General features: G+C 30.8%; 1 protein-coding gene and 4 non-coding genes across 5 annotated transcripts in view; 2 read left to right on the plus strand and 3 right to left on the minus strand.

The window, feature by feature from the left end:
- Positions 1-3,770: 3,770 nt before the first annotated feature.
- On the minus strand, positions 3,771-3,934 carry LOC117685012 (U1 spliceosomal RNA). The gene has a single exon (XR_004598752.1). It is a non-coding gene; the product is annotated as a U1 spliceosomal RNA (small nuclear RNA).
- Positions 3,935-5,709: 1,775 nt separating this feature from the next.
- On the minus strand, positions 5,710-5,873 carry LOC117685001 (U1 spliceosomal RNA). The gene has a single exon (XR_004598744.1). It is a non-coding gene; the product is annotated as a U1 spliceosomal RNA (small nuclear RNA).
- A 1,758-nt stretch (positions 5,874-7,631) lies between these two features.
- Positions 7,632-7,795, minus strand: LOC136270449 (U1 spliceosomal RNA). The gene has a single exon (XR_010708198.1). It is a non-coding gene; the product is annotated as a U1 spliceosomal RNA (small nuclear RNA).
- A 4,163-nt stretch (positions 7,796-11,958) lies between these two features.
- Positions 11,959-12,122, plus strand: LOC136270460 (U1 spliceosomal RNA). The gene has a single exon (XR_010708209.1). It is a non-coding gene; the product is annotated as a U1 spliceosomal RNA (small nuclear RNA).
- Positions 12,123-15,720: 3,598 nt separating this feature from the next.
- LOC136270288 (protein draper-like) overlaps positions 15,721-27,793 on the plus strand; it is a 32,154-nt gene continuing 20,081 nt past the window's right edge. Inside the window, exon 1 of the mRNA XM_066067527.1 lies at positions 15,721-15,857. Coding sequence (XP_065923599.1) covers positions 15,794-15,857 — 64 coding nt within the window. The 5' untranslated portion in view covers positions 15,721-15,793. The remainder of the gene's footprint in view (positions 15,858-27,793) is intronic.

The following is a 27,793-nucleotide window of genomic DNA, read 5'->3' on the forward strand; positions in this document are numbered from 1 at the left end:
AATCTTCCTCAATTTTCATCGGATGTTATTAATATCAGTAGGTTGATGAGCAAACATATTACATAAGTACTATTTTTGTTTTAGTTGTATAACATCAGTTATGACTGTATCAGTATTAATTGTACCTTGAACTAGAAATGACACTTGAATAGAGGGAGGATTTTAGAAGTGATTCATAGGAAAAGGTGAAAAAGGAAATGTAAAGTTTAAACAATACGTCAATAACGACAAGCTCATTTAAACGACAAGATAACTTAGGAGGGTTGTTCGGCAATTATTGAGAGAACACGGATATTATGAATTTTGGAGAAAATCGGCATTAATATTGAAGAAACAACAACAAATACGAGATTGAACAAAGTAATAATACAAAAGTATTTAATATTTTGTTTACGACGATACATAAAGAAGTCGGTGATCAGGGTATCCAGAACAGGCATAAATTCCCGAAATTAAAAATAGTATAAAAACCTACTTACTTATTGTCGGTAGAACTACAGTTAATGATAAATGAAATATGAATGATATATGTTAATTTTGCCATTTGATATGACTAACTTTTTTGAAAGTTCCACTAGAGTTTGAGTAAAGTAAGGAGTACAAATATATTTACTAAGCAAAAGAAAAACGACTTCGACGGTAAATAAATTTGGCGTCAAGGCGGCGCAGCGAATATATTTTAAATTGGTGGAAATCTCGGAAGACTGCTATTGCTTAAACAAAAGCTATACGATCTAAAGGGAACTAAAGCTTCAGTTTTTCGTCCTTAAAAGGACTTAATATTAAATACTTTTTACACACTAGCCGATGTCAACAGCTTGACTTTAGGGTAGAAATTACAACTCGATTTTTGTTTTTACAAAAAATCAGGAATGTAGAGAATATGTTAACGTTGGCATGTTAAAATTAAAACAAAAAATGAGGAATGAAGAATAATTCTAATTTCCGTTTGTGTGTACGGTGTTTAATAGATGGGAGCAACGAGAAGCACATCTCCGCTAGCCAAGATTTTCTGAGGAGCGGTGCGGATCAGAAACCTTTTGCTAGCGAAGATGCGAGAAGCGTTAAAATGACGTTTGCGGTTGCTCCGGGTCACTGGATGAAAACAAGTTTGTCAGCTTACCAAGGATGATCTCATGATTTCATGCACATTTTGGTTAAATCTTTCGGTTTATCTCTCCCCCCAAGATAATAATAATAAATGTGCCAGAAATTTCCGAACATCCCTCTTATGCAGTTTATTTTCATCTTTGTTTACATCCTTTTCTAAGGCAAATAAATAACTTCATTGTACCTCTCAAGTAGTGTTTGTTTAAAAGTTATAAGGAAGTTAACAAAGTGACATTAGGTTCAGTGAGTTAGAGTACGACATAGAAATCTTAAAATGGTTGTACAACTTGTCCTTAAATAACGAAAAGGCTACAATGATACATTTCGAACAATTTTTAAATTATCCCGAAAATAAGACGCATATTATAAAGGTACGGTTTGTGTGGAATACGAGATTTAACATAAATACGCCGATTTAATTTGCACCTGGTCATTTCATCAATGAGGATCCCACGACGTTCATTTGAGTTCTGTAACAAAGGTTTGATATACACAAATATGAAAAGCTAATATCATTAACACATGGTCAATATGTTCCTATTTGATCTAAAATAGTAAGCAGAGTGAAACTGTACATGTTAATCACGGTTATTTTTTCCTCGTGTGATAATTTTAAATTACGTCCTTAAAATCTTATTATAGTCGGAAATATTAAGTATATAAGGAAACCACCTGATCTTTGCGATTAGACGTACCAGAGAAACTTCCTGTATCAACAAATTTACTGTAAGGAAAATGCACGTTAAAGCTTCGTAGAGAAACATACCACTTGGTATTATATAAATTATGTTTCCTATCAAACAATTTACGTATGTGATTATATTATTTTTAAATCGGGCTTATATGTTGTCCCCGACACCGCAGTGAACTATGTATGTAATTTCAGGGACATTAGTCTAACACAATCCGTATTGTGAAGAATGAACCTGGTCGAACTATGGTTGTGTAAACACGTGCATAAAAGTGCATTTTTAGATTCAGTCAGATACCAAATGACGGAAGACATGTAAATTGTCAAACTACTCAAGGGATCATTTAATAAGTTGTGTTGTACATCTGTCTGTGTTAAACATAATTATGTAAATTTATTTATAAAAGAGATCAACAAGATCTAGGGTAACTAGATATCTTAGCTCTTGTTAATTGAAAAGGTAAGGTGGATAGTGGGATGGGGCTAAAAAGCGAATATAGAATCTGTTAATTTGAAGAAATATTTGTTTTAATTGAATTTAATTTACGAATAAATTTTATTGCATTTCATTATATTGCACCTTTTCCATATAAAACAGACCTTGGATCACTAATGAATATTGTATATACAGATATAGAAAAAAATCTTATAACAACATATTTTGATTAAATAAAGACAAGAATAAACGACCAAACACAAAGCAACAAAATTATTCTATTGAAAACAAATAAGTAACATCAATACAAAATTCAAAAGAAAAATTACAAAAAATATTGCTTATTGCAATATAACAATTATTCATATATTTAGAATGCAAACTAAGTGTTTAAATTAAATTGTCGTGGTACAGGTTAAACATAAAACATTGTGCCGGATAATTACGCCAGAGCCAAGATGGCAGTTTTGCTTCCGTCTAAGCTGCATATATGGAAAAATTCAGATATGACATATGATAGACCAGTTTACAACCTCCTTTGTTATCATGTTATCATTTACCTTTCAAAAAAAATTCCTACATGCATATAATTTTTCCCATAGGAATAACAATATTCCTATAGGAAATTTAAAATCTCCTATCGGAATAAAAGAGCTTCCTACAGGATTTTCAATTCCGATAGGATTTGATAAGATCCGATAGGAAATCTTTATTTCCCATAAGAAAACTACATGTCTGAAGTTAATTTCTACAGAAAATATTATTCTCCTATAGGAAATATAATTCCTATTAGATTTTAAGAAAATCCTTTAGGATTGTCAATATTTTCGACGGTTAATATCTCAACTGTCAGGCGAAACACACTAAAAAGTGGTTATATACTCTCTACACAACAGTCTATCATTTGATATATATATATATATATATATATATATATATATATATATATATATATATATATATATATATATATATATATATATATATATATATATATATATATATATATATTTTACCAAACAGCGGGCGCAAAAATGTCACCTTGGCACTGGCTTAGTTATCCGGCACGGTGTTATGATATTTCTCGCTGTTGAATAGTTTACAAATTAAGATATCATGGTTAAAAAAAACCTTTTTGTTTTAACACAAATATAAAGGTGTGTCTACAATAATTTATTAGACACAATATTATATTGTAAACAAAATATGTTTTAACTTTAACTTATCATATTTGCTACATGTTTGCAGTTATCAGCTGAATATTTTAAAACAATTTTATTACTTTTAACATAAAATATGCATTTAATAAATTGTTTGAGAGTTGTTGCTTCTTCTTTACAATAAACTGTTGTAAATAACATCTCTTATGAATTTTTGATATTAAGTTACATTTGTATAAATAATTATTTTAAGTTTTGTATCTCTTATCTGCTTTTAAAAAATTCACACAGTCTTAATTTTCATCAATGGCTTGGTTTTATTTCACAAACTGTAGAATTGTGTTTAATTGCTCTTCTGTTATTTTTGATTTATCAGGGGTTAGCGCGAACGCAGACCCCCACACTAAAAAATTACGTGTCCGAGTAACCCGCATTTGGGGTTATCGCAGACTTCAGCCAAACCGGAGTGCAATGGTAAGGCCTCGATCTGGGGGAACCGCCTTGCTGATCATGGTATCCCCTACACCAGGTAAGTATGATTAATCATGGTTATAATGGTCATTATATACCAAAAGTAAAAGACTAGTATTTGATATGAAAAATCATAATATTGGATTTACATTTTTTTTAATTTCTCAATTAAATATGACAAGAAATGAATGGCTAAGTTTTTATTTTACTCTATTCCATTTATTTTTGATTACAGAAATAATTTATCATGTGTTCCTCTTAAATATTGAGAAATATTTTGCTTTTACAGTATTTTTCTATCAATCGAGAATGAATTCTACAAAGTGGATTATCTACCTTTGATATTAAGATGATCTGAAAAGAAGCGTTTGTTTGTATTTCTGTATGTTTGTATATATGTATTTATATCTTTTATTTTCATCATTTACTATTTAAACTGGTTTTCCCTTTTAAAAGAGTCAATTTGCATTTCATTTTGGTTGGGTAAATGGGTAAGTTTTCAAAACGTCTCACATATTGGTGTAGAGTTATCTTTCTCTCTGTAAACCATTTGCATTGATACATATGAAGAATGTTATTATTTTACATCATTAGCAGTAGGGTTTTTTTTCCGAAAGGTAAGATTTACATACTATTTATTCTTGTAAATCATATGTAATGAATTAAGATTATTTAAAATATTAAGTCAAAACGTGTACTTGCTGAAAAAGTTTTTTACGTGAGTGTTCAAATCCTTTGAAAACAAATAGGAATCATAAAAAAATGATATTCTTTACTATCCAAGGTCATATACAACAGTAGAAAAATACTCATACTCTTTTGCTTAATTATTTTGATGAAGTTAATTTGTTACTAGCTATATCATTTTATTTACAATGATGAAACTAAGTTGACTTAGATACTTAACATTATAAGATATGAAATATGATGTGTCTTTCAAATTACTTTAGTTCGCTTTATTTAAAAGAGCTTCCTGCAGGATTTCAATTCCGAAAGGATCTTATAAAATCCGATAGGAAATCGTTATTTCCCATAGGAAAACTACATGTCTGAAGCTAATTCCTACAGCTAGGAAATATTATTCTCCTATAGGAAATATAATTCCTATTAGATTTTAAGAAAATCCTTTAGGATTGTTAATATTTTCTGTAAGAGAATCGTTTCTTCTACGGGAATTATCATTTTCCTTTGGGAGATTAATTTTTAACGGTTAATATCTCACCTGTCAGGCGAAACACACTAAAAAAGTGGTTATATACTCTCTACACAATGGTCATTTGATATCTATGGATTTTTTTTTTACCAAACTGCATCTTAAGCAGACGCAAAAATGCCACCTTGGCACTGGCATAACTATCCAGCGCAGTGTTATGATATTTCTCGCTGTTGAATAGTTTACAAATAAAGATATCATGGTTAAAAAAACCTTTTTGTTTTAACACAAATATAAAGGTGTGTCTACAATAATTCATTTGATACATCATGATATTGTAAACAAAATATGTTTAACTTTAACGAATCATATTTGCTACATGTTTACAGTTATCAGCTGAATATTTTTAACCAATTTTATTACTTTCAACATAAAATATGCATTTGATAAAATGTTTGAAAGTTGTTGCTTCTTCTTTACAATAAACTAGTAAAGAACATCAGTTGTAAATAACATCTATAATGAATTTTTTATATTAAGTTACATTTGTATAAATAATTATTTTAAGTTTTGTATCTCTTATCTGCTTTTATAAAATTCACACAGTATTAATTATCTTCAATGGCTCAGTTTTATTTCACAAACTGTAGAATTGTGTTTAATTGCTCTTCTGTTATTTTTGATTTATCAGGGGTTAGCGCGAACGCAGACCCCCACACTAAAAAATTACGTGTCCGAGTAACCCGCATTTGGGGTTATCGCAGACTTCAGCCAAACCGGAGTGCAATGGTAAGGCCTCGATCTGGGGGAACCGCCTTGCTGATCATGGTATCCCCTACACCAGGTAAGTATGATTAATCATGGTTATAATGGTCATTATATACCAAAAGTAAAAGACTAATATTTGATATGAAAAATCATAATATTGGATGTACATTTTTTTTAATTTCTCAATTAGATTTGACAAGATATGAATGGCTAAGTTTTTATTTTACTATATTCCATTTATTTTTGATTACAGAAATAATTTATTATGTGTTTCTTTTGAATATTGAGAACTATTTTGCTTTTACAGTATTTTTCTATCAAACGAAAATGAATACTACAAAGTGGATTATCTACCTTTGATATTAAGATTATCTGAAAAGAAGCGTTTGTATGTATTTCTGTATGTTTGTATATATGTATTTATATCTTTTATTTTCATCATTTACTATTTAAACTGGTTTTCCCTTTTAAAAAAGTCAATTTGCATTTCATTTTGGTTGGGTAAATGGGTAAGTTTTCAAAACGTCTCACATATTGATGTAGAGTTATCTTTCTCTCTGTGAACCATTTGCATTGATACATATGTAATATGTTATTATTTTTCATCATTAGCAGTAGGGTCTTTTTCCGAAAGGTAAGATTTACACATTATTTATTCTTGTAAATAATATGTAATGAATTAAGATTATTTAAAATATCAAGTCAAAACGTTTACTTGCTGACAAAGTTTTTTACGTGAGTGTTCAAATCCTTTGAAAACAAATAGGAATCATAGAAACTCATATTCTTTACTATTCAAGGTCATAGACACCAGTAGAAAAATACTCTTTTGCTTAATTATTTTGATGAAGTTAATTTGTTACTAGCTATATCATTTTATTTACAATGATGAAACTAAGTTGACTTCGATACTTAACATTATAAGATATGAAATATGATGTGTCTTTCAAATTACTTTAGTTCGCTTATTTTAAAAGAGCTTCCTACAGGATTTTCAATTCCGAGGGGATCTAATAAAATCCGATAGGAAATCGTTATTTCCCATAGGAAAACTACATGTCTGAAGCTAATTCCTACAGGAAATATTATTCTCCTATAGGAAATATAATTCCTATTAGATTTTAAGAAAATCCTTTAGGATTGTCAATATTTTCTGTAGGAGAATCATTTCTCCTACGGGAAGTATCATTTTTTTTGGGAGATTAATTTTTAACGGTTAATATCTCACCTGTCAGGCGAAACACACTAAAAAGAAAAGTGGTTATATACTCTCTACACAATGGTCATTTGATATCTATGGATTTTTTTTTTTTTACCAAACTGCATCTTAAGCGGGCGCAAAAATGCCACATTGACACTGGCATACATATCCGGCGCAGTGTTATGATATTTCTCGCTGTTGAATAGTTGAAAAATTAAGATATCATAGTTAAAAAAAACTTTTTGTTTTAACACAAATATAAAGGTGTGTCTACAATAATTCATTTGATACATCATTATATTTTAAACAAAATATGTTTAACTTTAACGAATTATATTTGCTACATGTTTACAGTTATCAGCTGAATATTTTTAACCAATTTTATTATACTTTCAACATAAAATATGCATTTGATAAATTGTTTGAGAGTTGTTGCTTCTTCTTTACAATAAAGTGGTAAAGAATATCAGTTGTAAATAACAGCTATAATGATTTTTTGATAGAAAGTTACATTTGTATAAATAATTATTTTAAGTTTTATATCTCTAATCTGCTTTTATAAAATTCACACAGTCTTAATTTTCTTCATTTCACAAACTGTAGAATCGTGTTTAATTGCTCTTCTGTTATTTTTGATTTATCAGGGGTTAGCGCGAACGCAGACCCCCACACTAAAAAATTACGTGTCCGAGTAACCCGCATTTGGGGTTATCGCAGACTTCAGCCAAACCGGAGTGCAATGGTAAGGCCTCGATCTGGGGGAACCGCCTTGCTGATCATGGTATCCCCTACACCAGGTAAGTATGATTAATCATGGTAATAATGGTCATTATATACCAAAAGTAAAAGACAAACATTGGATATTAAATATCATAATATTGCATATACATTTTTTATTAATTTCTCAATAAGATATGACAAGATATAAATGACTAAGAAATTATTTCATAATTTTCTATTTATATTTTATTATAGAAATATCTATCATGTATTTTGTTTTAATATTGAGAATTATTTTGCTTTTACAGTAGTTGATTCTCAAATGAGAATGAATATTACAAAATGGATTATCTACCTTTATTTTTTGTTGTGTTTGAATGTGTATTACCGTTTGTCTGTATATATGTATGCAAGTATGTATGTATGCCTTTTATTACACGATTTAGTGTTTGAAATGGTTTTTTAAATGAGTCAATATGCATTTTATTCTAGTTTTGTAAATTGATATGGTTTTAAAATATGTCACACAATAATAAGTTATCTTTCTTGCTTTACACCAATTTTTATAAGTACATCTGTAGTATGCTATTATTTTACATCACGAGCAGAAAGTTATTTTTTACAAGGTAATATTCACATATTTATTCATTCTTATAAATCATATCTGATTTATCAATCTTGAGTGATCATATCCTCTGAAAACAAATAGACTTCATAGAAGATGATATTCTTTACTATCCAAGTTTACAGACATCAGCAGAAAAAACACTGTTTGCCTTAATTATTTTGATAAAGTTTATTTGTTACTAGCTTAAGCATTTGATTTACAATGAATAGAAAACTAAGTTGACTTGTATGCTTACAATAAGATATAATTAGTAGTAATTATGTCCTTTTCTCTCTATTTATTACCGCGTTGATAAAATATTCTATATAAAATGGAATTTTATATTTTTTCCATTATTTTTGGCATTGTTTTTAACATATTATGTTTATTTTTAATAGAAGAAATCATTGCCTTTAACTATTAAAATAGAAATTCATTGCACTATTTGTTTCCTTTACGTAATTTCAAAATAGTTATGTTCTACGTCGACTTATATACTTCCGGCTAATTGATATATATTGCAAATACATTAATTGAATAAATGTTAATGTTACCGCCGTAACAGTGCATAGAATTGAAACGAAGAAAAATAATCATAATGCTGAATTTAAAATAATACCAAATCATCCATACTATACAAATGGGAAAAAAAATCGGTAAACATTTGGATATCTAAGCCTGATACCATCGAAATATGAATTTGTTTTAAAACTTCATTAACATTTGAGATTACGCGAAAAACCAAGCAAGACATCATTGTAAACTCAATTCATGTTAATTAGGTAGGTATAGGTTAAATTTTTACTATATGCAAAATCTCTTTTTTAATTCCTCTCAATCATTGCTAGGCTCGAATGCCTAAGACTCATTTACAATATTTTTTTTAAAAACAGGTTTGCTGATTTTTCAGAGATGCTTTCATGAAAGCCTCAATGCACAAAAGAATTATGAACGGCATTGTAACTGAACTATGTTTTATAATTTATGATTACATTATACAATAGAATGTGCCTTTTGATAATACTTTAGTTCACTAGAAATATAAAATATATCCCTTGATTTTCATTTTCATTTGCATACCAAATTGTATTGACACCCGTTATTACTGGAAAATTAAGAACCTATTATTACCAAATGATGATATATACAATAAGTTAAATTGGACAATCGTCTTGTCATTGAAAAGTCAGCTCAAAGAAAGCTCATCTAATCAACGTATAGGTTAATTGAATAAAAGACATTCCCTCTTTTCAAGTAGCTCCTACATCTTTTTTTGAAATTATATTTTTATTTTTAAGAATATGAATGGGTATGTCACAAAATGTTTATCAGATTATACTACTAAATTAAAGAATTTAAGTGATAGAATAGGATATTATGGAACTCACATTTTCTCAATATTTTTTAAAATATAAGATTTATGTCTCCCCTTTCAAAGGGGAGACATATTGTTTTTGTCGACTTTCTCTTTCTTCTTCTTCTTCTTCTTCTTCATCCAAATTTGTCCAGGCCGTTACTTAAATACCCTTTGACATTAAGACTTCAAACTTGGAACATAGGTAGATGGTATTGAGAAGGAGTGCACGCCACCAAAAGTTTTGACCTTGACCTGTTTAGTTCTTCAAGGTCAAGCTTTTGATAAAAAATATTGTCGGGACCATAACACAATACTCCTTTAACATACAGACTTTTAACTTGTATCATAGATAGATGGTATATAACCTAGTTTAACCTTACCAAAATTTTTGACCTTGACCTAGAATTTTTATTTCAAGGTCATATTTGAAAAAACTTCATTGTTCAACTTCTGAATATACTTTGACAGAAGGACTTCAAACTTTAAACAAAGAACAACAATAATACACTTAGGTGTACTATTGAATAATATTTGACCTTGACCTTGTTTTACTCAAGGTCAAATTAAGAAAAAAGTAATAAAATTTTGTCTGGGTCATAACTTTATTACCCTTTGACATTAAGACTTCAAACTTAGAACATAGGTAGATGGTATTGAGAAGGAGTGCACGCCACCAAAAGTTCCGACCTTGACCTATTTTGTTTTTCAAGGTCAAGCTTTTGATAAAAAATAATGTCCGGACCATAACACAAGACTCCTTTAACATACAGACTTTTAACTTGTATCATAGATAAATGGTATATAACCTAGTTGAACCTTAGCAACATTTTTGACCTTGACCTAGAATTTTCATTTCAAGGTCATATTAGAAAAAACTTCATTGTTCAACTCCTGAATATACTTTGACAGAAGGACTTCAAACTTTAAACAAAGAACAATAATAATACACTTAGGTGTACTATTGAATACTATTTTACATTGACCTTGTTTTACTCAAGGTCAAATTAAGAAAAAAGTAATAAAATTTTGTCTGGTTCATAACTTTAATACCCTTTGACATTAAGACTTCAAACTTGGAACATAGGTAGATGGTATTGAGAAGGAGTGCACGCCACCAAAAGTTTTGACCTTGACCTGTTTAGTTCTTCAAGGTCAAGCTTTTGATAAAAAATATTGTCGGGACCATAACACAATACTCCTTTAACATACAGACTTTTAACTTGTATCATAGATAGATGGTATATAACCTAGTTTAACCTTACCAAAATTTTTGACCTTGACCTAGAATTTTTATTTCAAGGTCATATTTGAAAAAACTTCATTGTTCAACTTCTGAATATACTTTGACAGAAGGACTTCAAACTTTAAACAAAGAACAACAATAATACACTTAGGTGTACTATTGAATAATATTTGACCTTGACCTTGTTTTACTCAAGGTCAAATTAAGAAAAAAGTAATAAAATTTTGTCTGGGTCATAACTTTATTACCCTTTGACATTAAGACTTCAAACTTAGAACATAGGTAGATGGTATTGAGAAGGAGTGCACGCCACCAAAAGTTTTGACCTTGACCTGTTTAGTTCTTCAAGGTCAAGCTTTTGATAAAAAATATTGTCGGGACCATAACACAATACTCCTTTAACATACAGACTTTTAACTTGTATCATGAATAGATGGCGTATTACCTAGTTGAACCTTACCAAAAATTTTGACCTTGACCTAAAATTTTTATTTCAAAGTCAAATTAGAAAAAACTTCATTGTTCAACTTCTGAATATGCTTTGACAGAAGGACTTCAAACTTTAAACAAAGAACAATAATAATACACTTAGGTGTACTATTGAATAATATTTGTTAAATTTGCCCCATATTACAATTCTTGGGGAGAAGGGGAGACATGTGTTTTTTTGTAAAAAAAACAATACCCACTAGTTTTTATTTCTTTTTATATGCTTTTAATGAGATATATTTGTTCCTTTTTATAATCATTAAAAATACATATAAAAAAAGGTAGATAATCCATTATATAATATGCATTCTCGTTTGAGAGTATAAGACTGTAAAAGCATTTTAATATTTCTCAATATTCAAAAGAAACACATGATAAAATTTTTCTATAATCAGAAATAATTGGAATATATTAAAAAAATTTCTTAGTCATTCATATCTGTCATATCTTATTGAGAAATTAAAAAAATGTACATGCAATATTATGATATTTAATATCCAATGTTTGTCTTTTACTTCTGGTATCTAATGGCCGTTAAAATCATGACTATTCATACTTACCTGGTGTAGGGGATACCATGATCAGCAAGGCGGTTCCCCCAGATCGAGGCCTTACCATTGCACTCCGGTTTGGCTGAAGTCTGCGATAACCCCAAATGCGGGTTACTCGGACACGTAATTTTTTAGTGTGGGGGTCTGCGTTCGCGCTAACCCCTGATAATTCAATAAAAAAAATAAAAATATATGTAAACTGTTGAATTAACGGTTGCTTGCCGGATAATTCTTTATTTTGAACAGTTTTGTATATTTCATTACAATGAATTAAAAATCATACACGTGTGTTTGATATTTCTTGCATAAACTGTTCTTGATTATAACCTGTAAAACAATTTAGGAAACGTCATTGCGAAAAGCTTTATTCTGATTAATAAATATTGAAATATGTTATACATTGATCTCTAATATATAATTTTTTTCGTTTCGTTGCATAGCCCGATGTTTTATACCAGATGAAAGATCAATTTAAAGAATTAGTTTCCAGCATACAAAGTATAAAGCAATCAAAGAAAGAAAAGGAAGAGAAGCTGCTAAGCGATGCACTTTATGATATACTAGTCTTTGGATAATTCAGATCTCCTGAGTTTTACTTAAAAAGGCATTGTCACAATTTTGGTCAAATTCTATTTTTCTGGTTTTATTATTCACAATGCATTAGGAATGCATTTCTAATGATGAAATGAAATTTGAGAGTAAGTCTTTAATTTATTAGCAAAATACAGAGCCCCCAATTCTTTGCCATGAAAACAAGGCTCATGCCCTGTTTTTGTTTATATAGAGTTAATATACCAGTGATGAATCTTTTTCAAGTCAATTTGTATATCTTCTCATCCATTTTAAGCATAAATTAACAGTTCCTAACGATTAACATGTTCATTTTAGGTCTAAAATTGGAATTTTTACTTCAAGATTCAAAAGCTTTGTTTACAAAGCAAAGAATTCTAAGCTCTGTAACTCAATTGCCACTCAAATTTTGGTTGCCCATTTAAAATACCTTACTGAAGCATTGTAAACATTAAAATCGGAAAAATATTGACCAAAATCGTCACCATGCCCCTTTAATGTGTATATTGTCAAACTACTGAAGAATAAAGATACTGTTTATCAAGTTAGCGGGGTATTCCTTGGGTTTTCTTTCAAATAGTTTACAGTCATTGAGTTTTACAAGGTTAAAACAATCCCTAGAACTTCCCAAGCATTTGATTTATTTCATTCACTGAATGTATGACATGTTAATTCATTTAAAGAGCTTTATGTTTTCTCATGCTGCACAACCTCACTGCAGCTCTGTTTTCGCTGTCTTATAAATGAACTCAACACATGTGCATGATGAAATATGTCATTTATTAAAAATGACGAAAGTAAAGAAAAATATAAACAACATAGTAGGGGATCAGACCTCAAAACTGTTCACACGAAATGTTAAATAACTTATCAATATGCTGACCCCCTTAAATTACAGAAAAACAATATTTTAGTAGAAATTATATACAATACATACAAAACCAGGCAAAAAGATGGCACCTCAAAAAAAAATTTGCCACCAAATGTGAATTGCATAATGACAATTGGCAATTCCATTGTGCCATCCAAGGTGAGTTGTGCGCTTGTTGATGCTGATGTGTACACATACACAAATCACAGTTTATAGTCAAATGTACCAACAGTTAAACTCTGACTTGGCATACTGTTACCAGCAGTTACACATTGATCTGGCAATAAGTGCATATAATTCATTATACTATTAACCCGTACAAATGTAAAATGAAAGACAATTCCAAGGTGAAACCTGCAGGCAATCTATTAGACTAGCTCAAAAGTTGTACTAACAATATCTAAAGACACAATGTGCAACTGAAAAATAGCAGTTAAACACTGTCCTATCATTACACATTACTACACCTGTAAACATACTATAACTAACAAAATAAATTGAGACACCCTCCTTATTTTACGTACAAGATTCTCTTATGGAAAGAGTAACAAACATAAGGACATTTTTTATACAGACCAATAGCAGCAGTTAATCACTGGCCTACTATAAATAAACTGCAGGGGTAAGAAAGAATATAGTTACAAATAATTACAGTTTCAACGATTGTATTTTAATATATCTGTGTAATGCATTGGCGTTCCTGCGGCCTAAATTCTGAATAAAACTCTTAGAATAGCCTAACTGTGCAGCATGTGTTGCTGCCCCTATCCGAAAACTGTGCCCTTTATATCTATTGGGGTCAAGACCTGCAAATGCTATGGCTTTCGAAAGCTCACTGCTAACATAAGAATAGGTAACTGGAGAGCTATTGATCAATTGAAAAAAGGGGCCTGAAACATGTTGAAATTTTGATCTATATCTATATAGATAATGTACTGGACAGAAATTTATGTTAAATAACTTCTCAATATGCTGATCCCCTTATATTACAGAAAAACAATATTTTGTTCAAAATTATATACATTATATACAAAACCAGTAAAAAGATGGCACCTCAAAAATAAAATATGCCAAAATATGCAGAATAACAATATTTTGTATATATATATGCAACTTTCAAATATTGGAGTGGTGAAACGGGGATGGAGGTGGGTGTATCAAAACATTACTCGTGCAAACACTCTCAGAAATGAAGACAGAATGACCCTACTCTCACTGGTCAGATATGACCGCATCAAAACACGTGACCATATCGTTTAATTTGATTGGCTATTAAATTTATTTTGGGGAGAATTACACCATGGAATTTTTTACAATTACATAATAGGTCACTGGGAGGTTTTTAGACTAGGGATTTGGGCTAAAAATAGACGTGGACAGTGACCACTGAAGGGAAATTATAGCATTCAACACATAAATACAATTATTAACATAATCGTTGTTTCGGGCCTGGTTTCCAACAGCATATTTAAGGAATGAATTCAATATTTATTTGTTTTATACAATATAAAATGGTTTGGGACAGTTTACGCTTTATAAACCGCGAAGCGGTTTATAAAAAAGCGCAAACTGTTTCAAACCATTTTATATCGTATAAAACTAATAAATATTGAATTGATCGCTTATAATTTAATTTTTTTACTCTTTATTGTAGATAAAAACGGTCATTTGACCTTTAAAATGACGGCAAACTGTACAAAATTCAAACGTAACGTCAGGCGTATTGATACGTTTTTGACGTTATTCTTACTATGACCTAAGCAACATTCTTAATACGATATAAAATAATTTTTTAGCCAATCAGAAAGCGCGTTACAACTAGAATTAAATTATATAGCTTTAAATATGAACTGGCACACAGTTACAGAAACAGAGAACAAGTCAGTGCTAATGCTTGATGTAGTATGTGTTGATATTCTTACACAGATGGTGACAACTTGAATACAGTTATGTTGTAACATTGATAAGTACATTTGTGAAAAAATATTTTCCAAGCAAGTACTGTATACAGGGAAATGTTCTCTTCCATTTTGTTTTTGCCCCTTGTTGTGAGCGGGCGAGTTCAAAAGTCTCAAATTATTTCTCTTAAAACACAACGGTGTCTGGGCAAATTAAAGACGGACGAAACTGTTTGCAAATGCAGAAGGGCGAAAATTACGAGGGGCGAACATAACCCTGTATACAGTAATATGAATATTGTTTTCTATCCTTTACTAAAAAAGTAATATCAATGAAAATGTACTAAATATCCAAGATTTACAAAAATAGCTTAAATCTTACTTGTTATTGGCAAGAGTTAGCCGCCATATTTATACCCTCCAATTTACTTCCTGTGACGCATATTCAATCAAACGGCTATCGACATCGATTTTTGGATAATTCATCCGACAAGACCATGCAAATTGTAGCTGTATGGATCTTGTGGACATTCGTTTCTACGATTGTGACATGGGGATATGGTACGTAGTAAAACTATTTCGAATATAAACTGACATACTCTTAAGATGGTTCCGGAATTTTTATATTAAATCTTTTAATTAAGAAATATACACAAGTTTTTTTTCTGTAGATATAGTCATAACATGAAGAATTTTACATACATGAACTATCTTGCAAAAGAAAAACACCTCCAATAGTCCAAATCTTGATTGTAGGTGATGTAATGTGAAATTCAAATTTAATCTGAAACAGTGTGTGGTTATCCTATAAAACCATGCAGATATAACTGTAGATTCAAAATTCAACATCTGGCCATAAAAGGGTTCACATATAAATGCATATTGTCATTGCGTATATGTAAGGAAAATCATCTCAAAGTACTCAAGATTTGTGATTTTTCTATCGTTCTGCTTCCTATCATTTACTTTAATACATGATTAAAAATTAAAATAAATCACATCTTACCTACTCCCTTTGCTTACCGGAGTCATAATTGTAAACACAATTTTGATAACGCGTCTCCGGCCAATTTCAATATTCTGCAGTTTTACATACATTTTTCAAGTAAAACAAGTTACAAATATATATATATATATATATATATATATATATATATATATATATATATATATATATATATATATATATATATATATATATATATATATATATATATATATATATATATATATATATATATATATATATATATATATATATATATATATATATATAAGGTTTTCAGTAGACGATAACACAATAATCCATTTCTTTCAAATTAAATCCGGAGCGCTTTCGCCTGATCGGCTCTTCGTGGATTTCAAATTGTAACAGAAATAACAAACGTTGACGTCGTTATTATGACGTCATAAAGTAGACAATGTCACGAACAGTGTAAACAATATTTGGAGATGGCGGCAATTTTTTTTTTTACAAACACATGTTAACGTAATAAAATATGTACAAATGATATTGTTTTAAGATAAGAGGTTAATAAAATGAAAGCTAAATAAAGTCAATGCAGAATAAATAATGCAATTATCGATTAAAGCCCCAAGTTCGGAAAAATTTAATGCAGCCACTGTATGACACACACTGCTGATTCGATAATTGCATTATTTATTCTGCATTGACTTTATTTAGCTTTATTTAGCTTTCATTTTATTAATGAACACCTTTTACGCGGATTTCGGAATACCTCGAATCTTTTTCATCTAATCGATGCTTATCCACAGTTTTGACTTCGACGTTATGAACACGCGAGAACACATTTGAGTGAAAATACGCTGGTTTGGAAATTTAATTTTCCAATGTATTACCATCAATGTACAAGCTTCTCCCATGGAACTAACTGACCAATCTTAACTTAATTTTGTAGAGGAAGGGAATAAAAAGTGGAAATGTATTACTCCCTTCGTCCAAAAGGTTATCAATTTTAAATTAATACCGTTAGAATTGACGATCTTAAAAACAAATATATATTTCTTCTGCTAAATATCAAACGGGGGACAGGATGCAATGATATGATGAGAAACTGAAATGATTTAGTTTTACTTTGATTGATGGGGTTCTAAATTATGGGTAAGGGGTATTTTAATTATGTATTAAAAGCATATGTGAAGTTAGTGTTTACCATTTCGTTTTAAAGTTATGCATATTCATATTTTTAAGCACATTTCTACGAAACGCGAGATATTATGATTTAAACATTTTAAAAAACAATGAAATGTCTTCACAACCAGAACAATGTCGGTATCTTTGCTGGTTACTTTGGAAAATGTGAAATGGATCCTGAACTAACTTTATGTTTATATTGTCACTCACTATTTGCTAATTTTCCACTTTTAAGTTTGCAACGTGATTTATAAATATACAATTTTGAAAACGATGCCATATATATCAAGATGTACGATTCCATTACCTAAAAATTTTACTATTTGTTTCATATTTTTGCAATAAAGATTTACTTGTGTACCATATTATTTCTTCGAACAATTAAACAAGGGTAATTAAAAATACAAAACAAAAAAAACCCTCAAAAAACAACCAACACATATATTGTGATGAGCTGACTTTTTTTTTTTAAATATAAGCTTGTTTTTCTAATCAACTAACAAGTAAAAAAGTCGTATATGCGCTTAGGTTGGTTATTTATTTTTGATTTTCGGTTTCTCCTTTTATGAATAAACGTTCATTGATTTATTTATCTATTATATCATTAGTCATCTTATGAATTGATTAAATGTTTTGAAGAATAATGAATTTTACCCGCGTACCTTTTTAAAAAATTTTGTTTGTAAATAAAAAAAAAAGCAGCAGAATTAAAGTAATTTTCAATCATTTTGATAAAGAAATAGATGAGTGGTTGTATATTTTTAAATGATGGTTTTACCTTTAAATGACCGTAAAAATATGTCATGTGGTCATCTATAGTTTTTGAGATATGGGGCCCTAAAAATACATATTTTTTATAATTGGATTTCAAACATCTGGCTCTAAAACAACAAAGGCTCCTACCCTGCATGGGGGCTTAAATTTTCGGTCTCATCTACTAGTGGTATACCACTATCACTGTGAAAATATGGTTAATTGGTCATCTCTAGAATTTGAGATTCGGGTCACCACTCATAGAACACTATTCAATCATTATAATGGGGTTTTAAACATCGGGCCCTGAAACATTAAGGGCCCCTACCCTGAGGGCTGAAATTTTCAGAGTCATCTTCAAGTGGTAAACCTTTGCCACTATAAAAATATGGTGATATGGTCATCTCTAGTTTATGAGACATTGGACCCTAAAGAATATGCACTATAAATATTATAATAGGATTTTAAAAATCGGGCTCTGAAACATCGGAAACAAAATTGCTCTAAAACAGAGGTTTAGCCTGGATGAAATTTTCACAGACAAACAGTCTGATAGATTTATCAAGAAATTCTTAAAACATTCTCGTTTAATACAATTTCAGAACACAGAATTATGAATATAAGTGTTTAACTTGTAAAACTTTTTTCAATAAAATACCTAAATTAAGTTCTATGTGTAATTCCATTACACACATGTTCAACTTTCAGCACCGTCTATAAAGATAATAAATCGGCAAAACGAAACTGAACTTGTACAGATGAATGCAGATATACATGTATGCAACATGGGAGTATAGAAACATTGATTTTAATCCTTACTGGATTTCCATAAATATTTTTTATAAAATCTGAACCAAAAACGTGCGGGAGAAACCCTACTATGGGGGAAAAGCTACTATATAGTAGCTTTTCCCCCCGGGGGGAAAGGCTACTATATAGTAGCTTTTCCGGGGGGAAAAGCTACTATGGGGGAAAAACTGCTATACAACACCGTTATGATAACTTCGGATATAACAAAATATAATCAAATCGATAGATATCTCTAGGCATTAATAGTTTCTAAATTGCTTTGATTACAAAACTTTAACATAAAACTAACACTTATTGTTTTCGTCAATATAAATTGGTAAATTGCATTTTTTGAATAAAAATACATGTATGTAGTAGAAGATCATACAACATCGTTGGAGTAGATGGTTGACTTTCCTATCACAGGCACCTACATTATTAATTAAATTTAAACATTTTTTATTGAAATTTAAATGGCTTGTATAATACAGCGTATGTAAATCCTTTCAAACATACAAAGCCAAGAAGTGGTGATATAAAATAACCTAAAGTCATAAGTTTATATTATTACTTGTTTACAGATTATTTACAGATGATATTGTGTATATAAGACAAGGGATACTTGGATATTAAAAAAATGATCTGAACATATATCATATATGATTGTAAGACATTTTGTTGGTAGACATGTTCATTCACACCTACACTAACAAGCATATCACCTTCATTTATACTTGCAGAGATACAAACATAAGAATGAGATTTTCATGATCCGGCCCAATTGAAAAGAAGGTACACTTTTTTAAGTTGTTTAAAAAGCGCTTCTCTTTGTTGAGTGTATTTTGGACATAAAAAAATTTATATTTCCTTCAGATTCAGACCAACAGTTTAAACATCGATTCTCATCAATTAACAAATCCTTACTTAAGTAAGTTTTTTATTTAGATTACTAGCTTTATTCCGTAGCTGACGTAAAATAATATTTTCTTTATTGCCTCAAACTGAAGTGTTTGTAATCTATTGGTATTTTTTGTTTTTAAGTTTTGACTTTAAGATGGATAAAGTTTATGAAATATTCGTTTGTGCATGAAAATTATTCCATTATTTACATGTAGACGGAACAAAGTTATTGTAATAAATAGTCCGATATAGTGTTAGACAGGAAAAAAATGTCATTCCACCTAAGATTATATGCATGCTCAGTTGGAAAATATGATTGAATTAAATCTAACATGTATTTTGGTGCTAAACCATTTAAAATCTTGTAGAATAGAATTAGTTTATGTTTATCCCTTTGAGATTGTAAGGTTTCCAATCCAAGTTCACTATGTAAAATGATGTTTAAACAATTCAGAGTTTTCCATGATAAGTTGCCCCACACATCACCCCATCCCAATCTTGGTCTGAAAAAAGCCAAACTTTATGAAGTGTTTCTCTATCAATTCTATACTTGAGTAATCTCAATCTATTCACCTTTTTGAATGCCTTTTCATATATAACATTACAATGTTTAGATCAACCATCTTCCACCTGTACAATTTTATTATTTCGTCAGGGAAATATTCCGACTTCTTCAAATTAAGCACAGGTACCTTATCTTATGTATTTCTCTCTTAATACAAATAGATATACCCTTTACCTAATATAACAGTATAGAGGTTATATTTTTTTTAATTATTAGGACAAATATACAACACCATGTGCCTGTCGAATAAAGCTATGTTTAATTGACTGAATTGTGACGATAACGGTCAATATTTATTAGATAATATTTGTCAGAGAATATGACAGGTTTAAACATTAAATTCTGTCACAAGAGGAAATGATAATCAACTCTATGTCAAAAACTATTTTAGCAGACTAGACCGTTCCATTCCGAAGAAAACGGTTATCCTCTTAGCTTTAGTATTGTGATAATACATGGATATCATATTCAAAATTAAATAATTAATTGGACAAATCAACCAACTATAAATCAGCCACGTCCGCATATGTATCGGACAGTATGAAACTGAAACTTTCAAACATGTGCATGACTGAACATTTAAACAGTGTAGAGTAAGTTACAGTTCAGAACAATACTCAGAAGTTTGGATCAATTCTCAACAGGATCAATTTTCAACGTGTAGAGGTCATCAAAGTTTAGAAAAAAATCATACTGTTGAAAAATGACCCCGGGTATAAATTTCGCGATCTTAGTCTCAATTTTTAACGTTGAAAAATGACCCCCCCCCCGGGTCAATTTTCAACCCGGGTCAATATTATTCGTTACACTGGCTTTAGATTTGCTTCTGTGTGCCTAATACACTTTGGACCCCAATGCTCTTACAGACATGTAAACGCTATAACTCATTACGCTTCACTGTAAGGTAACATTATTTTGGGATAAAATTTTATATTTATACTTTATTGTTTATTTCAATAGGAAGTAAGAATCACAATATGCAGATGTCCTGTACCACCTTAAAGCTGCATGTTATTTACCTAATAAAATATAGTGCAAGGGATTTTGAAGAATAGGTCATAAAAATACATGCATATTACATATTATTTACATGTAGACGGAACAGAGTTATTGTAATAAATAGTCCAGATTGTTAATGTGCATTAGGAGAGAACAAGCAATCAAGAAATGATTTAAAATTTGCTACTGTACACATGTACGATTGTTAGAAGACTGAATCTTTTGGCGCTTTCCATTAACGTTGCCTCGCCGGCGACGATATCGGGAAACGGTGACGTTAATGGAACGGTTGGCAACGTCACAATGCTCTAACGATGACGATTGCAGCTTAAAACTGACACTTATCATAAAATTTGATCCAGAGACTTTGGCTATTTGCAGTTTTAATCTATTTCAATGTAGTAGGACAAATTTTACATTGACGCCATATTGTTTCCTAATCAACAACGGTATATTGCGTTGCCACAATCGCTCGCCGGCGATGCGCGTTCCAGCAATCGGCGACGAAGGCAACACCGGCAAATGCGGCGATGCCGGTGAAATGAAAAGAACCCTATAGAACCAGGTTTGATTGGGGGGGGGGGGGGGGGGTGGATATGGAATATAAACATTTATAATTTGAATCATTTATTGTTATTAACTTTAACTTGTCAATGAATATAAGTTATTGATCCCAAGGTAGAAATATGACTTCTGATTATATCTCAATAGATCATTTGTCAATTATGCAAGGTGTAAGGTGATTTTTTTTAAAAGAATAACATTTTTTACAGGTTTATAAAACTTTCTAGACCCCAAATTATATTTTGATTTTATTAGATAGATCATTCGACAATTAAGAAAAGTGTAAATGTAAGGTTATTTTCATTTTAAGCATAAAAAAGAAAGTTTTTTAAATTTCATTTTATCTGTAGTTTTAGGAGGGATACATGCTCGGATCCAGAAAATTTTCCAGGGGGAAACGATGGGGGGGGGGGGGGGTGGGTGGGGGGGGGGCAGTTTATATTTGAGTTTGTTTCGGGGTGGGAGTTCCAAGTCCTATATTTGACATATTTTAAAGCAATATGTGCTGCAATTTTCATGATGACATTTTTTTAACGAAAATGTTATTTTCTACTAAAATGACAAAAATATCATGGTTTTTAAATTTCTTTTCGCCAAATTTTTGTAAAAAGGGCCGTTCAAGAGCCTTAATTGGAGCGAAATTGAATTATTGTCGTCCTGTACAAAAATTGATTTGCTATATGTTCCTTCGAAGAAATATCCTTTCTCTGACAAAAATTAATGATTTTTTCCAACCTTATTTATCATAAAAGTTTAAGTTACATGCAGACTTAACATACTATCAGGCTTTTACAGCAAAATAAAATTCAAAAAATACAGCTCATATTGCTTTAATTCAATATAAAATAAGACTAGGCCATACTACAGTCATGAACATGAATAGTATAGAACAAAACACAAACTAATACATGTATATATACATAGGAAGTATTACAAAATATAGATGATAGATCTATATCTGGGTTCATAAATTAAATCATATATCATGTACATATATATTTTTGTTTCTTTGTATCATGTACATATATTATTGTTTCTTTGTTCAAGGCATTTCAGATGGTATGTAAGTGTTCTTCCTGAAATTATCAAATATTATGAAAACCATTAAGATCCCCACCTTAATCCAAAGATATTATTCCTCCTTTGGTCATGGCGCATCAGATCATTATGGTATGTAAGTCATGACCCTAAGTCAATTGTCAATTATCTTTAAATTATTGTTGTTCAATGATCCTATCTCTATTTAATCTTTATTATTAAGTCTCCCAAATGAAATTTGGAGACTTACTGTTTTTGCACGGTTCTTATTACATGTATTCTTCTTTTTCTTCTTTTTTTCTTTCCCGCTTTGAACTTGTTTCTCAAAGATGGCTGAACAGAATTGTACAAAACTCTAGGATATGATAGGCCTGCATATATAGTTGTGCACCCTGTTTTGATTTTTTCTCATTTGGGGTTAGACAGCCATTTTTTTTCGGGAAGGGGGGTTAAAGGGTGTGGGGTCTAACATTGAACCTTATGGTAAGAATCGTAGACTCTTTTGTAAATGGTAACTTGAAAACGGACAAAAATAATAATATAGGGTTTTCATAATTATATATTGACTGTTACTGGCAATATAAGGGGTTTATTAGATCTGACCCCTGGGGTCATCCCAATCCCCCAGGAATTTGAAATAACCATATATCTCAGAAACTGTTATAATCATGACCCCTAAACCTATACATTCATGTTTCTGATGTCAAGGGGCATCAAATGTTATGTAGGTCATGGGCCCTGTGGGTGGTCCTGACCCCCTCGAACAGCATGTCCCTTAATATCTTCAAAACAGTTGAGATCCCCACCCTTAAACCATATATTTTCTTATTCCTTGTGTCAAGGGGCATCAAACGGTATGTAGGTCATGGGCCCAGGGGATGGTCATGACCCCCCTCGAACAGGAAGTGCACGAATATCTCGAAAACGGTTGAGATCCCCACCCCTTAACCATATATATTCTTGATCCTTAAAGGGCATCAAAAGGTATGTAGGTAATGGGCTTCAGGGTTAAATTTAATTTTTGAAAACCGTAATGCACATCTATAGAACAGTTCCTATTATATCCCAAGATATGATGTGTCTATCCATTAAATCATAAGAGAAGTTCTAGGATCTATGTTTTTTTGGAGTGATAAACGTCAATTTTCTGCTACTTTTTGACTCCCTGGATGAAATTAAAATTTTTAAAACCTTACTGCACATCTATAGAACAGTCCCTATCATATCCCAAGATATGATGTGTCTATCCATTAAATCATCAGAGGGGTTCTAGGATCTATGGTTTTTTGTTGAGTGATAAACGTCAATTTTCTGCTATTATTTGACTCCTTGGATGAAAATTAAATTTTTAAAACCTTATTGCACATCTATAGGACAGCCTCAATTATATCCCAAGAGATGACGTAGCTACTCCAAAAGTTGTAAGAGGAGTTCTGGGAACCATACTTTTTTTTGCCAAAAAACGTCATTTTTTGTTGCCCACTGATCCCCTTAATAAAATAAATTTTGGAACCTGATCACATCTCAAATTGACACCCCTTATCATATTCTAGAAGATCATTTGGCTACTGCCCAAAAAAATGACGTTACCATTTACAACAGAGTCTACGATTCTTCCTACAAGGTTCAATGTTAGACCCCACACCCTTTTGACCCCCCCCCCCCCCCCCCGAAAAGTGGTTGACTAACCGAAACTGTTTAAAATATATTAATGGACCCCTTAGGGTCATGACTTACATGCAAAAATGATCTGATGCGCAATGATCTAAGGAGGAATAATATCTTTGGATTAAGGTGGGGATCTCAATGGTTTTTATGATATTTGATAATTTCAGGAAGAGCAATTGGGATCATGACCTACATATCATGTGAAATGCCTTGAACAAAGAAACAATAATATATGTTCATGATGTATGATTAAATATAGATCAATAATCTATGTTTTGTAATGCTTGCTATGTATATATACATATATTAGTTTGTGTTCATGACTGTAGTATGGCTTAGTCTTATTTTAAATTACATTAAAAAATTGTCAAATATATGACTTGGTACCCCCACCCCCAAACAAACTCAAATACAAACTGTTGCCCCCCCCTTAATTGTCGAATGATCTTTTAAAATAAAAATATAATTTGGGGTCTAAAAAGTTTTATAGACTGGTAAAAAATGTTAATCTTAAAAAAAATTACATTACACCTTGCATAATTGACAAATGATCTAGTGATATATAATCGGAAGTCATGTTTCTACCTTATAATCAGTGAATAATATTCAATGACAAGTTAAAATTAATAACAATGAATGATTCAAATTACAAATGTTTAAACTTAAAAATCAACCCCCCCCCTCCCCCCAATCAATCAAACCTGGTTCTAAAGTCTCAGTCTTCTTACATTCTTACATGTGTACAGTAGCAAATTTTAAATCATTTCTTGAATGCTTTTTCTCTCCTAATGCACATAAACATTTTGGAAATTGCTTAATTCAATTTTTAAGATTTAGAAACAAAATGTTATATGCATGTGCATTCGCCCATTTGGGGCAATTGTAAAGTCTCCGAAACAAAGCAGTGTCATCATTAGGCTAGGAATTACCCAAATGGATCAAACACTACATATGAATATGATAAAACACTTTATTAATTCTAGTTTTAGAATGTCAGGGTGTCTCCAAGGGGGCATAACATATTCAACTTGATGCGCAATGACACAAAGAGCAAGAATATATGGTTTAGGAATGAGGATCTCAGAAGTTAACAAAATATGCAATGTTTCATCATTTTCTTTTTCATAAAGGGGGGGGGGGGTTAAAGACAACACCTGGGGGTCGTGTATTTTACACCATTTGATGCATCATAATGACATTAGAAGTATATATTTTGTATTTTCCTGTTTCATGGGGTCAGAACAGTCCCATAAGGTCATGGCCTACATTGTATTTGATGCATTATAATACATTAAGAAAGAAATACTCCTTCCTTCCTTCCTATTATAGCTCATATAAAAATGATAAGTTTCTACACTTACTTACATCACTTACTTACATGTAATACACAAATTTAATAAGAAATTGTTTATACAGGGTCAATATGGGGTCAACTCAATAGTGTAAGTCTGAAAAAATAATTTTTGCAATTAAAATGACAGAAACTTTAAAAATGTGATATGATAGGTAACGATGATAAGCCTATTTAAATATTAAAAGATGGTGATACATTATGCTGTCAAAGGGAGATCACTTATTTAGAAAGTGAAAGTAATACTTAAGTATGCTGGCGTCTCATTATATTGTGCTACTACATGTATTATGCTTACCTATATTGGTCAACATCATAATGATAATCCAATAAAAGCACAATAATGAATTCCTTTAGCTGATCCTCACAAAAGGAATGTTTATGCATGTTAACTAATTCTTTTCTGCATATGGAAAACACATGTACATGTATACGCGAAACCCATCTAATCGAAGAGCTGGGTAAAACTAGTACCCGCTAATGAGACCTGCAGACCTGTGTTGTGTACGTAACTTCAGACAAAGATCAGTTATTTGAAACAAGCATGTATTTTTATGACCTATTCTTCAAAACCTCTTGTACTATTTCATTAGGTTAATAACAGCTTTATGGTGGTGAAGGACACCTGCATATTGTGATGTATACTTCCTATTGAAATAAACAATAAAGTATAACTATAATATTTGCCCCCAAAATAATGTTACCTAGAATTGAAGCGCAATGGGTTAGGGCGTTTACATGTCTGTAATAGCATTGGGGTCCAAAGTGTATTTTTGGTAATTTTACTATTGATATAAATGAATTTTCATGCAGGAGGGGGTCTGGACCCTCACTCTCACCCCTTTTCTAAATATGTGCACATGATGATGTACATGTAGGCACACAGAAGCAAATCTAAAGCCGGCAACCGCCACGGGGAGGGGTCATAATTTAATTTTTAATTTTGTTTGTAATAATTATATAGACCATTATACTTTCTATGACATGAAATGTTAAGATTATTGATTAACTGAAAATTCACTGCAAACAGTTCAACCCCAAATTGCACATTAAGTACTGCTCATGTGTATTATAGGAAGGGATCTCGTCCATCAGTTATGAAAATTATTATTTTTAAATGTAATACCGTAGCTTGCATGTGGCCTTCTTTTTTAATTAAACTGGTACAAAACAATGTTAGTTATGGGCAAACACTTGGTGCGGGTATTACTGTCTAATGACAGCATCTAGTTAATTTTGACTTGTCAATGAATATTAGCTATTGATCCCAAGGTAGAAATATGACCTCTGATCATATCTCAATAGATCATTTGTCAATTATGCAAGGTGTAATGTAATTTTTTTAAGAATAACATTTTTTACCAGTTTATAAAAGTTAGACACCTAAATTATATTTTGATTTTAATAGATCATTCGACAATTAAGGGGGTGGGGGAGAACAGTTTATATTTGAGTTTGGGGGTGGGGGTTCCAAGTCATGTATTTGACAATTTTTTAATGTAATTTAAAATAAGACTTAGCCATACTACAGTCATGAACATGAATAGAATGGAACAAAACACAAACAAATACATGTATATAACATAGGAAGTATTACAAAACATAGATGATTGATCTATATCTGGGTTCTTAAATTGAATCATATATCATGTACGTATTATATTATTGTTTCTTTGTTCAAGGCATTTTAGATGGTATGTGGGTCATGATCCCAA

Source organism: Magallana gigas, chromosome 7, assembly GCF_963853765.1.
Source record: "Magallana gigas chromosome 7, xbMagGiga1.1, whole genome shotgun sequence".
NCBI lineage: Eukaryota > Metazoa > Mollusca > Bivalvia > Ostreida > Ostreidae > Magallana > Magallana gigas.